Here is a 14,355-nt window from a genome sequence, read left to right on the forward strand (position 1 = left end):
TTCTGATCCAAATGTTTATTTATTTCCTAACTCATACAAAATTGATGCTTGTAGAGGTATTGGGTTAAAAGGGTTGGAAAATTAATCCTTCTAGTTATCCACAGAGAACATATAGTACTGATGAAGCAGTGAAAACCTCGTAGATTTGAATAAGAAATACATGACATATAATTTACAGAAATAAGACCTAATGTCATATTGAAAATGATTTAGAGCAACAGTATCAGCAAGGACATTAATATTTGTCTCTGCTGCAGCTGGAATGGGTCACCCTTCACCCAGGTCAATTCAGTGGACGGGGAGTCTTCGCTTCCACAACTCCAAACAAGAAAGCTAACTATTACTATTGTCAGTCACTTCTCTCCTCAAGCTCATACACCATCCAGTGCTTGCAAGGTCATAACACATTTTCTACACTATTGAGTTTCGCTGGATTCAGACCAGAGACTTACATGTAAAAGACTAAAAACAGAAGGAGGCTCTGTTCTACTAGAAATTTATTTAGCGATCAGATGGAAAACTTGGAAAAAATGTTCAGTACCAGAAAGAGATGAGAAAGTCAGTCCTGGATAAAAGTAGTTCTAACTTTTAACATAAATGAAAGTGATATTAAAGGTTTGTATATGAGTCATGCCAATTTCTATATAGATGAGAAATACAATGAAATGCTATCTAAGTCATTATAAATTTTGCTATTTACACAAAAGAGGAAAAAGAACATTCACATAATTTTTCATGTTTCCCTTCATATCTTGCATACTTATTAAAATGTACGGTTTCAAGTACACATAGAAAAAATACGAACGTGCAGAGAGAATAACAACTAGAAAGAAAAAAGCAACCAAGTCCTATAACTGGATTTAAAATAATTCAGTCCTATCTAAAGAGTCAAATCATGTTCTTTTTCCTACCTACATAAAAACTGCACTCATATTCATAACAACAGAAGAAGAAAAGCACAGTTGCTTCATAACACTGGACACAGCTTTCCAGAAACAAGATAGCAATTACTCAGAAATGCTATGGAAAACATTAATCACAGAGTAACTTGCTATTTACATCAAAGATATAACCTCTAAAATTAATTTTAAATAAAAGAAAAAAAAATTTGTCATAGGACAGTTTCATTTATAATGTGGAGTCTCTGTTCTTTGTTTTTTGTCCAGCATTTCTTTTGAGATATATATCTATAAATTTATAGATATACATCTGAGCAAGATGTATCAAAAGTTAAAACATGTCTGGATGGAGAGCTCGCAAATTTCATCTGAAACTACATTTGCAGTAGACAAACCCCCACAGAAAAAATGTCAGAATGATACATTTTAATGAAATGACATTCCCTGTCCATGATCCTCATAGGATCCACGTAGAACCTAAATTCCTCAGTCCACAGAAGCAGAGCTAACAGTAGCAGTGCGGGTTCCCCAGTGCCACCAGGCTGAAGCACCCTAGCCCTCACGGGGTGTAGTGGTTTCCATCCCCGTGGAGGTTGCTACGACAGGTGCAGAGCAGGGTCAGTGGTGGTGGTGTGGAGAGCTGTCACTCTCCATGTGGACTACAGATGGGATCCCAGTTCCTTGGCAGTCAGTGCAAGCCACTCCTGCTGATGCCAGCAGGAGCTGTACAAATCCCCAGGGCAGCAGCAGGCTCTGAGGACAGGAGCGCAGGACAAGGCATTGCTGATTCTCCAATCCAGACCCAGCATGGCCACCACATTGCCCATCAGCTCTGCTCTCATTAGGCTCTACAAAACAAGTCACTGCTGTCGTGCTTCTTCCACCAAATGACAGCTGGACCAGACAGGAATTGTTGAGCACCACAGCACTTCTTATTCTTACACATGCAGGATGCTAGTGGGCAACCAGTTCCAATTCAGAACCAGGAAAATCCAGCTGGAGGATGTGCCCCTTAACAGAGGGAGGAAAGACTGTCTGTGCTTCCAGCAGTCAGTACTCAGCTGCCCAGTCATCACTGTCACTTGTCGAAACCAGTGCAAATTCACAGGAAAAAGAATGTCCGCATCGAGAGGGTATAAATCCTTCCTCATGTTTGAGAATGGTACAAGCATTTACCCAGCATCTCTATCAAATATCGTAGAAAAGGTTACACAAAAATATTTAAATATATGGATACAGATACATAGATATTACACTTGCATAAAATATGTATTTTCAAAACCCTTTGGGCAGTTTCACAGTTAGCTGAAAATGTATGCTTTAGAAATATGAACAATTTTCTACTCTTTTCTAGTTTAAGTAGGGGGGGAGGGGAAAGAAGCATCAGCCTTATTAATACTGAATGCTAAGTGCAGGAGTTTAGCTGTAGCTGTAGGGTTTTGAAGCAATTGATTTGACAGAACCTCCAAGCATAAACTCTGTTTTAAAAATCCACATCTATTCCCCAGGTTGCTTATTGTTTCATGAAAATTAAAACCTATGTGTCCTGCTTGTATCAGCTCGATCTCCTGAGACCATTCAATTAAACCTCATAAGCCTGCAATACCTCAAGATAGGACTTTGTATTGGGAGTACACATGAACCTTATTGCAGTAATTCTGTGTGATAATAGGAATTTATAACTTTTCATATCTTGTCTAATTTAACTTCAGAAATAAAAAACCTTAAATGACACCACAAGAAGCTCACAGTTCTGCAAAAATTAAAGTCAGTATGAAATTTTACTAATAGAGTATATAATTTACACAGATTTACATAAATACAGAGATATTAAAATATTAAATCAAAGCTAATTAACAGGATAGAGTTTTACATGATAACGTTTTAACTTTAGTCACACTTTTGCAACTACTTTTAGTGTCGTGAGATTATATAAACAATACATATACCTGTATATCCATAATATATATATAAAGATATATATATATATATCTATCTCTCCATCCTTCTTTTTTTCTTCAAAAATAGGGCAATTTTATAAATGCAATGAGATGTGACAAGCAGTACACTTCTGGGAAATTATTGCATGCCTTGAGTGCATAAGGCAGAGAGAAGAATATCTGAGTTCAGACACTAACGAAGTGGAATCATCAACCAGAAATGCACCGGAGTGATTTGGAACATCTTATTGCTTTTATAAAATTCGAAATTATACACTGTTGGTTTGTGGGGATTTTTTTTAAAGGCACAAAATAAAGGGGAAAGTAATATCTATTTAGGGGAGATCAACGGTCAAGGAGTTCCATTACTGTTCACTGAACACTCTTCATTGTCCTAAATCTATTCCCTGTGGTGCAATATTGTGCTGCAGTTGCATAAGGAGGTTAACCACAAAAGTTCATGCATCCTTTATTAGGGGAAACAAAACAAAGCCAATTTCCTTGCCCAGCAACAGTGAAGTAGCCATTAGCATCTGATCCCACCAACTGGCAGCAAGAGTCAGCCATGACTCCCATCAAACAGCACTGGCAAACACCACTTGGTCACAGATACAGTATGCTCACCACACTAACCTCAGAGGGTGGAGCAGCACCTTGAGCTGGATGATACAGTACTTGTCTAAAGCACTGGAGGCATGGATCCAAACTCAACAGCAATTTTCCATCAGACCAGGAAAGATCGGAAAGGGATAAAACTCGGTAACAGAAACACTGCCCCAAAAACTCTGCATTTTGGGGCTATTAGAGGATTATGGAGCACTTCTGCCATTCGCTCTCCCTGTTTTAAATTAGTTAATGGTATTCACTCCCAGATTAGGGCCCCAGACCTCCTGGTCCATATGTCTGGGCTTTTCCTAGTCAGCCACCCTGGGAGGCAGAGCACAGCACAGAAGAAATACAAAGGATACAGAATATTCTGTGGACTATTACTATCTCCTCAAATCACTTTTAGTGCTGGGACACAAGGAAAAAAAAAAAAAAGATTCAATTCCTCAGGATCACTTTTTCTTTGCTGTAATTTTAGATGTTAGTATGCACAGTAGAGGGCTGCCTCTGCTACGATACCACACTCAATGTTTCAAAGTTTGGATATGGCACTCTGTTAAGGCATCTTCAAGTAATGGTCACTGATTTAATCACTAAAGCCGCATTTTCTGTAATTGACACTGCTTCCTCCAACACACACAGTACCAGCAGCCACTCACACCCACCATCCACAGACAAAAAAAACTCTCAATGCCTGCTAGGGATAAACTACACCAGCCACTTCTAAAATAAATATTTACCAGGGTTTAGGAGTGGACATTTTTGCACAACTGCATGGTTTGCTCCCTAAGAGGGAAAACAGGAGAAAATTAAGTGTTGTCTGTCCTTAATTGTCTACAAGATTAGGGTTAAAAATACACATCAGCCTAAAAAAGTAGAAGTGAGATGGGTACTGCTGCAGGATTCCTTTCTGGGAGGCAAGGCTGTAAACGCAGGCATTCAGTGCAGGGTACCTGGTGCAGAACTGGATTGTTTCAGGACCAAGAGGAGGTACAAAGACAACCTCCTCTGGGAGAGGACAGGCAAGTTAATGCACATTACCTCTCCTTCCACGCAGAATGAGAGTGGGTTTGGGTTTCAGATTTCATGGCATTCGGGTTTCATGGGATGTAGACAGGAATGGGGAAGGGGAGGCATTTGAAGATGAATGGAGCTGAAGGGAGCAGAAAGCTCAAGCATCACTCTATGCAGACAGCTGACTCCATCCCATCCCCCAGATAGTGGGTCAATCAGTGTTGCAGCTGGGGGCACAAAGATGTGGGGCCAGAGAGTGTTTGCAGTTAAGCCCAACTAGGGGTAGCCATTTCAACACAAAATAATATCCAGTCCCGCAACGGAGAGGGGTGGGACAGGGCCATTGATCCCAGCACAAAAGGAGAGACCACAGTGTACTTCCAGTCTGCTCCGAGGGGACAGGAGGGTCCTAAGGCACCCACTAGACCTGCCTCTCCCCCCACACCACTCACCCACACCCCAACCAACACCATGCAACGGTGACACAGGGTGTAGCAGGAATCTCAAGAGCAGGAACATCCCGGTCCTTGGGGTAATAATGTCCAGGGAAAAGGGACATCCTACCCCTGACCCTCTCCTGCAGGTGGATGACTTGATATTTAGTAGTTGTGTGCAGCTCCTTCTCCAGTTAAAAGATGCATCCTCTCCTCACATAGTCAATGAGAAACTCAATGTGATCTGTCATGCACTTGGATCGTGGGCTTGTTCGTTCATTTGAATTAGCAATATTTTCCTCTTCTTCAGGGACTAGAATAATCACTCAGGTATTTACAAACACCAATCAGAGCCTTTGCGAGGTCTCCCCCAAACCATCATGATAAAATCTCCGTCTGCAGGAGCCCTGCACCAGCTGTGTCCAAACAAACCTGTGCTTGCTGAGAGCCGGGGGCTGCTGAGGGAGAGGAGCGCTGGATCTCCAAGTCCTGGGGGGGTCTTCCCAGTCGGCTGTCTCTTCCTTGGGCTGCCTCTCCCTGCACCACTGTCCCAGGGTGCTGGCTGCTGCTATTGCTGCTGCGGGCACAGTGGTCCCGTTCATACTCCTCCTGAGCCTTTTGCATTTTCCGTTTCTTCATCTTCCTCTTGTGGATGTGGAAGGTGGTGAGGGAGAGGAGGATCAGGCAGAAGATGAGGGTGACTAGGACAATTAAAACCAGGGTGGATGAGAAGGACTGGAAGAGCTGACCCACTTGGGTGATGCAGGTGGTGCTGGTATTTAAGGTGGTGGATGTCCTGTTCAGAAGACAAGGCGGCAGGGACAGCCTCAACTCCTTGGAGAGCTTGGCACTCATTGAGGAGGCTACGGAAGATGAGGATCTTCCTCCCCTCTCTGAAGACGCTTAAATTTCAGTCACTGCCGTGCCGGGCTGCTGGCGGGCGCTCGCTTGAAATGCCCGGGATGCTGCCGGCTCAGCCTCCCGCTCGCTCTGAAGTACCCGAGCAGCCTGCAACGAGAGCCGGACACATCAGCGCCCCGTGGCACCCACCCTGCGCAGCTCTCCCCTCCCCAAACCCGGCTGCGGCAGCCTCCGCCCTGCGCCCCGCCACGGCCCCGCTCCGGGCGGACCCGGCTCCCCGCCAGGTCGCGGGGCAGGGGGACGGGACGGCACGGGGACGGGGCACCGCGCCGCCGCTCCGACTTCGCGAATCCTCGGCATCCCGGGCAGCCCCGCCCGACCGCTCCCCCAACTAGTTGCCCGCGGTAAGGGAGCGAGGGAGCGGCGGCCAGAGCCCCGCGCCGCGGCGGGGACAGGCTGCCGGAGCCGAACGGGTCCTGTCCCGCGGTGCCGGTGCCCGTCCCGGAGCCCCCCCTTACCTGCGCGGCGAGGGAGGGCGCGGGCGCAGGGGCTGCGGCAGCGCGGAGTGAGCGCAGGAGCGGAGCCGCCGCCGCCTCGGGAGCGCCGCCCGCAGCTGCAGCCGCCCCGGCCGTGACGTCAGGCGGCCCGGCCCGCCGGCCGCCGCCCCGCACGGCCCCGCGCCCGCGGCACCGCCCGGCCCCCACCGCCGGGCACCGGCGCCCCCATGGGCACGCAGGCACCGCCCCCCCCCCCCCCCCCCCGGGGCCGCCGCCGCTGCCCGCACCCTCCGTGTCCCTGCGCTGCCGCAAGCGCAGCCGGCCCCGCTCGTCGCCCCGGTCCTCACGGCAGTCCAGCCCCCCACCATCCCTCCGTGCCCACCTCTGCCCCCCACGCTCTTTGCATGCCCTGACGCTGAGAGCGGCCCATATTCCCTTCCCCAAAACACCCAGACGTACTGCCATACCCGCCGACCGCAGCCAGCCCCTTGTCCCGCGTCCCCATCCACGCCATGGCCGGAGCGCCCACCCCAAGTCAGGCGCGGCTACCCCCGGTGCCTTCACTTCCCGGCTACCCTGTGCACCCACCCACAACCCACATTCGCAGCAGTACCACACCCCGAATGCCGAGCTCCCATCCGTACCGAAACCCCGTCCCTTCGCACAGCCAGAGCACCCGTCCTTTCCCGGTGAGGCTGGTGTGAATCCGTGGGAGCGAAGCAGTGCCAGAGGCTCTTGTTGGGAACATGTGTGAAAACTTGCCTTACCGCAGCTAAGTGCATCACGGACATTTTCTTCAAAAGCAAATGGGTATGAGCTGCCCATTAATACATTTAAGCTAAAAATGAGATGATTTTTAAACGTAAGAAAATCTATTATTTGAAAAGTACTTTCAGTAGAGGTAACAGGACAGAAACAATAATTACCGTTAGGATGGAGCTCTTCATTTCCAAAAAAGAACAAACATTTCCAAAAAGAGCAAACTGATGTGGTAGTGTTTGTAACATGGGACAAGATCTGATGGCCAGGAAGTTCCATCGGTCCTATGTGGTGTGATCTAGACTAACCCCAGGTTCTGGGAGCAGAGTTGCTATAAAGCTCTGACGTGAGTAACAGGACTTTAAGGAAAAATAGAAAGTGTCCATCCTTGCTGGTGGCCTGAAGCCACCTGAAAAAACTGGAGGAAAATCTGTACCAGATGAGCTCTGATGTGACTTGAAAAAAATCTTTAATCGAGAACAAAAATCTGTTAGATCTGCAGACCGTGATAGCCAAGAACCTGTTGCAGAGGTGGGCAGGAGCTGGTAAGCTGTGTATGTAAGCATTTCGTTGTTTCAAGGCAGATTTCTTCCATACTGTTTTTGTCTCTAATAAATGCAGTGCAGCTTGTGAACTTTGGCCAGACACTGTGATTGTTCTGGTGAAAGATTTACACCACAGGGAATGGACTACATTAAACCCAGTTGGGATAGTCTCAATCATTTGCAAAGGAACTCCAACTTAATACTTCCTCTAAAGCTAGAGCAACAGGGGTTCCATTAGTCTTTCACCTCCCCAAATCAATACAGTCTGTTGCTTTAGAGAGGTGCTACACAGCGAGGAAAGAAGTTCAGAACAGAGCGACAAGCTTTTGCCTACTCATTTGCCCACTGCTCCTCTCATTCAGCTCCCTCAGGTGCATACGCAGTGTCATTGCCCAAAACACACCTCCCTCATGCATTGGACAACTTTTAAAGGTCCCTTCCAACCCAAATTATTATAAGATTCTATGATTCTCAGCCCAGCATTCCTTGTACACATGCACACCTCCTCTTGCATACCAGCCACATCTCCATATCCCCACTGACATTCTGCCTGCACCCTTTTCTTCCTCCATACCTTTCTCCAGTGTGCACATCTGAGGTCTGCATTAATGGGTACTCTGTGCTTGCTGCTTGCTGCCTTAGTGGAGAAAACAACTATCACAGGCTGAAACAGCAAATCAATCATCAGGCCATTCCCTCTTTCCTCCCACTATTCTCTGCAAAGCATCAGCTGAACAGGAAGCTGAAAAAGAGGGTGAGGAGTGTGGGGGCACTCATCATGGCCTGTGCCACTGGAGAACACTCCTGATCTCACCCAGAAGCAGCAGAGGTATAAACCAGTAGCGCTGCTCTCCCTGACCAGGATCCACTGGATCCTTTAGCCTAAACTGAAGTTGGGAAAAGGATACTGCCTAATCCCAAAGCATGTGTGAGTTTGTGAAGTTGCAGCAGCTGATCTGAGACTATCATTCAGAAGTTACCAGATGATTAGAAATAATTTATTTTAAAAAACCCAAACAACAGCACAAGAATGGCCTTTTGCACAGAAAACAGCATTAGCAGACATAATATAATTATGAAGATATCTTAGGATGTTAGCCCTATTTATGGCAGAAATAACCAAATTGTGGATTGAATAAATTTCAAACTAATTCATGATTTCAAAAGTTAATAGATAGGACTACTTATTTATTACACTAGAATATATGACTACGTTTTCAGATTTTACTTGTTGGGAGAGGCAACACAAAGCTACTGAAAGTTAAATTGCGCTAAATAAATTTAAAAGCCTTTGTGAATTTATTTTACCTGCTGTCCTTTGCCGTCTGACCATTTACCTTTTTCGTATCCCAAGCTGCTTCTTCCTGTCTCTCCTGCCACTCTTCCTGCTCGTCCAGACCACTGGGCTGAAATGCCCAGAATGATTCTTATATGTTTTACTTATTACTTTCAAAATGCTACTCATGTTATTCCTTGCTTTTAGGATTAGCAAATAGTGAAAATATGTCTTGTGTATTAGTATGAGAATTATTCCAAGTATAAGGTTTTTCCTAAAGTGTAGAGTGAAAGATAGGTCCAGAAAGTGGACAAGGGTAGAGACCTCAGCAAGTGTTTAACTCTTTCCCCACTGTCTCAGCCCTTTTTCTCTCTGTTTTCACGTACAATTTTGCAATAGTTCTGCTTTAGCTAAAATAAATGAAAAACAGAATTTGTTCTTGCTCTTTCTGTCAACCAGTTTTTCAATTTTTAATTGTCAGAAGAGAAGCACTGTGGACTAAAGGGGAAACAATTCTACTGTGATTACACATACCTTGGCATTCTGGTTCATACTGGCTGCCAGCCAACCCAACTATATGGATTCAAATACCCATGATCAGAATATAGGGAGTTTCAGAAAGCAGGGGGGAAAAAATCTGTATTGTTATTGTGCATTATTCCTTTGCTCTGATGAACTGTTATGATTAGATTTGAATATAAAAATGCAACCCCCTCCCCAAACATCTCCAATAAATAGTGAGGTCATGGAAAACCCTCCCTTTTTCTGGAATGAAAATAAAGGACATGATATTTTCAAAGGTACCCTCTTTTAAGAATAAATTGGTCATTACTTGTAGTGAATTTCACCGTACTATATATGCAGTATGACATTTATGGGGATTAGGTTTCTTGTTCAAGTAGAATTGGTCACTGTGTGATAGAGGATATTATTTTAAGGGGATGGTTTTTGAATTTTACAACAATGTTTGTACTCATTACAGCCTTGATAACTCCCAGTTTTCTCTGGATTCACCTTATTAAGAAGCAGATGGCATACGTATTTGCAAATCCCCAAAATGGACTTTCATACATGGGTTTTTTTTTTAGTTAATTAGAGAAATTGTTCCTTCAGATACTAATTCCTCAGTCCCTGTATTACAAGGCCCTTTTTCACTAAGGCAGTTGCCTAATGAGATAACCTATATGAGCAAAGACTGTTCATTTAAGTAAAGGTTTGATGGTTCAGGCCCTTGGCCCTTCTTGAAAAAAAAAATGTTTTGTCCCACCACTGTTTAAATTTAGCACTTGATTGCATATAGAATATTGCATGATCCCTTTTTCACCAAGATTGATGTCAACATTTGCCAGACAGACCAAACATTCGATGAATGCCTATAACCCATGTTATAGGCACTATATCCACTATCTTCCCATGGGATTAAAGCTGTCTGTGTAGAAGTCTTTTAGGACTCCACATACTCCCACTACTACAGGTGAAGCCCAGTGATTCAAATATGCTTTGAAAATGTAGTACTGTAGACAGAATGGATTTCATAAGCAAAATTTAAATGCCCTGGTAGGTCAGCTAAGATCCTGCACATGTAAATATTTGTTGTACAAAGATACCAGAAATGTCCTTTGAAGATTCTGAGTTGGAATACCTTTACTCTGGCTGACAATTCTGCCTCCTAGGCTACCCAGCTCAGAAGCAGGTATTCGTTTTCTTTCTTTCTCCCACACCTTCTAGAAGAAGGTAGTCTGGGTTATGTGGACTCACAATTACTTCAGCTTCAGGAGATGATTCCTTATGAAGCTTAAGGACAATTTTACATATTCAATTTCTATTCTTACTTTAGAAAAATATTCTTTTCTTTTTCTGATAAAGAAGAAACCTCCCACATGGGATGGTGAGAATTAAAAAAAAAAAAAAAAGAACGCGTGTGATGCCAACTGAGGAAGGTTACTAGGCTTTTGCTAAATTTAACAGGATGTTAAATGGTACTAGTAGTAGAATACAGGTCCAGACTATGAAGAAATAATAGACAACATTAAGCATACCTGACCAAGTACACAGATTTTCAATTTAATTATAACAACAGAATTCTAAAGCTGCAACATACATATATCTACTAATGTGTAGCAGATCTGAGTAAAATTAATGCAAAGGGAGAAAAGAAGGACTGTAACTATACACTAAAAATGCTTTTTATTTTTTTCATTAGCCAACACATTTTAGAAAGGCAGGAGCAGAGTAATAACCTTTCAGATTTAATCTTTTTGCTCTTCTTAATAGTTAACAGGGTTTTCAGGGAATTCAGAGGAGTAGACTTTATTTATATTTTTAAATAGAGAACATGGCTAGTGGTTGGTGAAACATAAACTGTGTACCGCTGGGTATCACTGAGAGAGAAAAAAGGATTTGTACTGCTTAGTTAGACTGGAGTGAGGTTTAAGCATAATGATCCACAATTTAAATCTGATTTCATGTTAACAGACTCTCACCTGTTTCCCCTAACACAGTTTGAATGCCTTTCAGAGCTAATTCCACACAACACTCACTCCAGCTTTTAATATGGGATAAACCACTCGTTCAGTCAAACTGACTGAAGGGTCAGATCAGCCCTGGAGGATGGCAGGCTTGTGTAGCCTCAAGCCTGCATCCCTTTTGTATGACCCAGGGCACTTTCCCATCCCATCAGTGAGTGATAAGGGGGAAAATTCCGAGGGAGAGAAACAGTCACACCTTCCATGGGTTATCCCATAGGCCAGGGAGAGAGCAGTCCTCAGAGATACTCATATGATCCATCTGTGTATTTACACACTAGAATATATTTACACTAGAACAGCAACAATATGAAAGGGACATAGGATTACAGTCTGGTGGCTACTGTCTGCAGGCAGGAGACTGGTAGAGAACAGGCTTGAATTTGTGTCTTTCAGCTCCATGCAGTGTGTGGCTCATCCCGAGACAGGAGATTTTCTTGTTCATTCCATGCACATAACAACCCTCCTGCTCCCCATAACGTCCTGGCTTCCTTCCAGTGAGGAAATCTAAGAAAGCTGGGAAAGTGTAATGGATGACAAAGTCATTTACCTCTAGGTCTACTAGAAAAAATCCATGCTCAGACAACTCCAGCTCACAGCGCTGTTCATCAGCGAAGTACATAGCTCAAATTTTGCCCAGGGCCTTTTATAATTCTTTTTTCTTTTTTTCATCAACTACTGTGTGATGAAAGAAGTTAGCAGCACTCATTATTATGCTGCTCTGCTGTTATCTCCTAGGCCCTAAACACCCAAGAGACCCCTGGTTTTATTTATTGCAATAGTACAAGAAATCCTGACACCAGCTGCTGGAAATACATTTTTCTTGTGTTGTTGCATAGCTGAAAGCCTTTGTGGACAGCCCTGTTCTTTCAACTTGTCTGTCACCCTGTTTGTAGCCAGGATGTTAACTGCTTCTCTTACAGAAATTTAAGTTAATTTTAGAAATTTTAATTGATGATAAAACCAATTTTTAATAGCTTTATAGCACTTCAGGTTTTTTTTTTCTGAGGCTCTAATTTGGGGGGGGAGGAGAATATTAATTTTTAATTACAGTATCATCCCCAAATTTCATGAGCACAAAATTTCTTTATGCTCATGCTTTCTAAACTAGGACCAGAAATGTGAAGGTCTTATTCTATGAGGTGCTGTACCCTGCAGTCAAATCCAACCCAGGAAGCAGCTGCCCACAGGAAAGGTCAAACTAATTACGTCACTAATTGCCTGTTGGATTGGATCAAGCACCTTGCAGCAACAGCCCCTTGCAGGCATTTCTTCCCCTTTCCCAAAAACACGTGGCAAGTGGAGCTGCCCCAGCTGCAAAAATGACTGTCTCTTCCATGGCAAGAGCCTTCCATCTAATGAGCTGTATGATCAGCTTTAAAAAAAGAAAAGGTTCTGACAGACAAATGAGTTTAAGGTTTTCCTTTCATTATTCCTGGCATTTTCCTGATATCATGTAGGATGTGCTTGTGAATAATCCATTTGTACAAAAATACCATAGTTTTAGAAGTGCTTATTTTCCCAGTGATATCAGCAAGAAAGCAGTTGTTTACTGTGGTTTCATTTTAAACTTGCTTCACCACTGTGTGTATTAGACTCTACTGGAAAACCATGTAATCTCTTATTACCGAACTCTTTCATTTTCTCTCTGTCTCTTTCTGCTAAGTTTTATTATGCTCTTCACCATGTCATGTCTGAAATTAGACTGAAAACACTTTGGGAAAGCAACGGAATTATCTGATTTTTATCAAGAGATGCTCTGAGAGAACATAAAGCTCTCTCCAAAATAAAATAAAACCAACTGCAGCAGCTGGAAGTAAGGAGAAAATATGAATGCAATAAACACTCAACAAAATTGACCAACATTTTTTTAAAGCTCTACAAGAATGTATTTGGATGTAGCAATGTCCTTGCATGATAGCAGGAGGTTGATTAGGTGTTTTGCACTCAAAGAAAGTATTGATACCATAACTTTTCTCTGTATACTTAGATAAGACGATGCCAATGAATCCTATGTATAACCATTCTTTCCTGTTAGCACTGTTTCCTCCTCCTTCTGACCTTCACAGCTCAGAAGTTAAAATTAGGTCTCTAAGTCAGTGCTATGATACAAATACTTTTGCTTTCTTTGAGGGGCCCAGGAGTACAGCTTAGCTAACCCACCTCTCACCACCTTTAAGGTCACACTAGAGTAGCATCAGTGTGAAAAAGAAAAGCTTGGAAAGCAAAGGGAAGACTGAGTTTATAGAACAAGAAAAAAATGGGCAAAGTGAGTATGAGAATGTGTTTTGTCAAACCAAGAAGGGCAGGTAGAACATAGGAGGTACAGTGTAGGGGTGACAATCATAAATACCTATTATTTGGGGAGCAATGCATAACAGTGAGAAGAGGGATTGCAGGAAACTGGAATTACATAACTGAAAATTATACAACATAAAAACCTCATTTGTCATTTCAATCACAGACCGACACAGACATACTACTAGTTGCAGTTTCAGCTGCTCTAGTTAAAGAAATATGTAATAATTCTTATAAGAAGAATACACATTTTTAAAATTCTATAAACTGTGACATCATGAAAAAACAGTGAAACGTTATAGTATTTCTCAGATAGGTAGATAGATTGATAGATAGATAGATTGATAGATAGATTGATAGATAGATTGATAGCACCTGCCACTTTCAACCTATGTCATTTGCAGCCCGTAATATGTACTCCAGAAGTCTGAGAAACAGTTGTACATTTACCCCAAAGTGTGTGTTAAATTATGGCATAAACTCTCAGGGACAGGTACAAGGAGTACAGGATGTCATCCTAATGAGGGAAAATGTAGAAACACAGCTGAGATAGAATAAGAAGCTCTATTACATTAAGTCTCTTTTAGGAAAAGAATAATAGAGAGAAAAAGGAAAGGGAAGGTTTGGAAGGTTTGGGAAAGGAAGGTTTGGGAAAGAAAGGGAAGGTTTGGGAAGGGAAGGTTTGGGAAGGGAAGGTTTGG

The 14,355-nt window shown here is 43.2% G+C and overlaps 1 protein-coding gene and 1 long non-coding RNA gene across 3 annotated transcripts in view; one reads left to right on the top strand and one right to left on the bottom strand.

The window, feature by feature from the left end:
* On the bottom strand, positions 1-7,070 carry C2H11orf87 (chromosome 2 C11orf87 homolog). 2 transcript variants are annotated; one of them, XM_032680269.1, is made up of 2 exons: positions 6,896-7,070; positions 1-5,901 (listed from the first exon to the last, which is right to left on the bottom strand). In XM_032680269.1, exon 2 carries the CDS (start codon positions 5,746-5,748, stop codon positions 5,272-5,274), a length of 477 nt encoding a protein of 158 aa, XP_032536160.1. In that variant the 5' UTR covers positions 5,749-5,901; positions 6,896-7,070; the 3' UTR covers positions 1-5,271. The 2 variants fall into 2 exon arrangements, 1 of the variants encoding a protein (XP_032536160.1); XR_004355442.1 differs by lacking the exon at positions 6,896-7,070 and adding an exon at positions 6,273-6,356 and having other exon boundaries at positions 481-5,901.
* The window catches only part of LOC116783042, a 23,183-nt gene continuing 15,358 nt past the window's right edge, over positions 6,531-14,355 (top strand). The window contains exon 1 of the long non-coding RNA XR_004355443.1: positions 6,531-7,555. This is a non-coding gene — a long non-coding RNA (uncharacterized LOC116783042). The remainder of the gene's footprint in view (positions 7,556-14,355) is intronic.

This window comes from Chiroxiphia lanceolata, chromosome 2 (assembly GCF_009829145.1).
Source record: "Chiroxiphia lanceolata isolate bChiLan1 chromosome 2, bChiLan1.pri, whole genome shotgun sequence".
Classification (NCBI taxonomy): domain Eukaryota; kingdom Metazoa; phylum Chordata; class Aves; order Passeriformes; family Pipridae; genus Chiroxiphia; species Chiroxiphia lanceolata.

What these genes read in the sequence shown, in the direction of transcription:
- C2H11orf87 (XM_032680269.1), bottom strand. Translation starts at nt 5,748, where the DNA reads ATGAGTGCCAAGCTCTCCAAGGAGTTGAGGCTGTCCCTGCCGCCTTGT.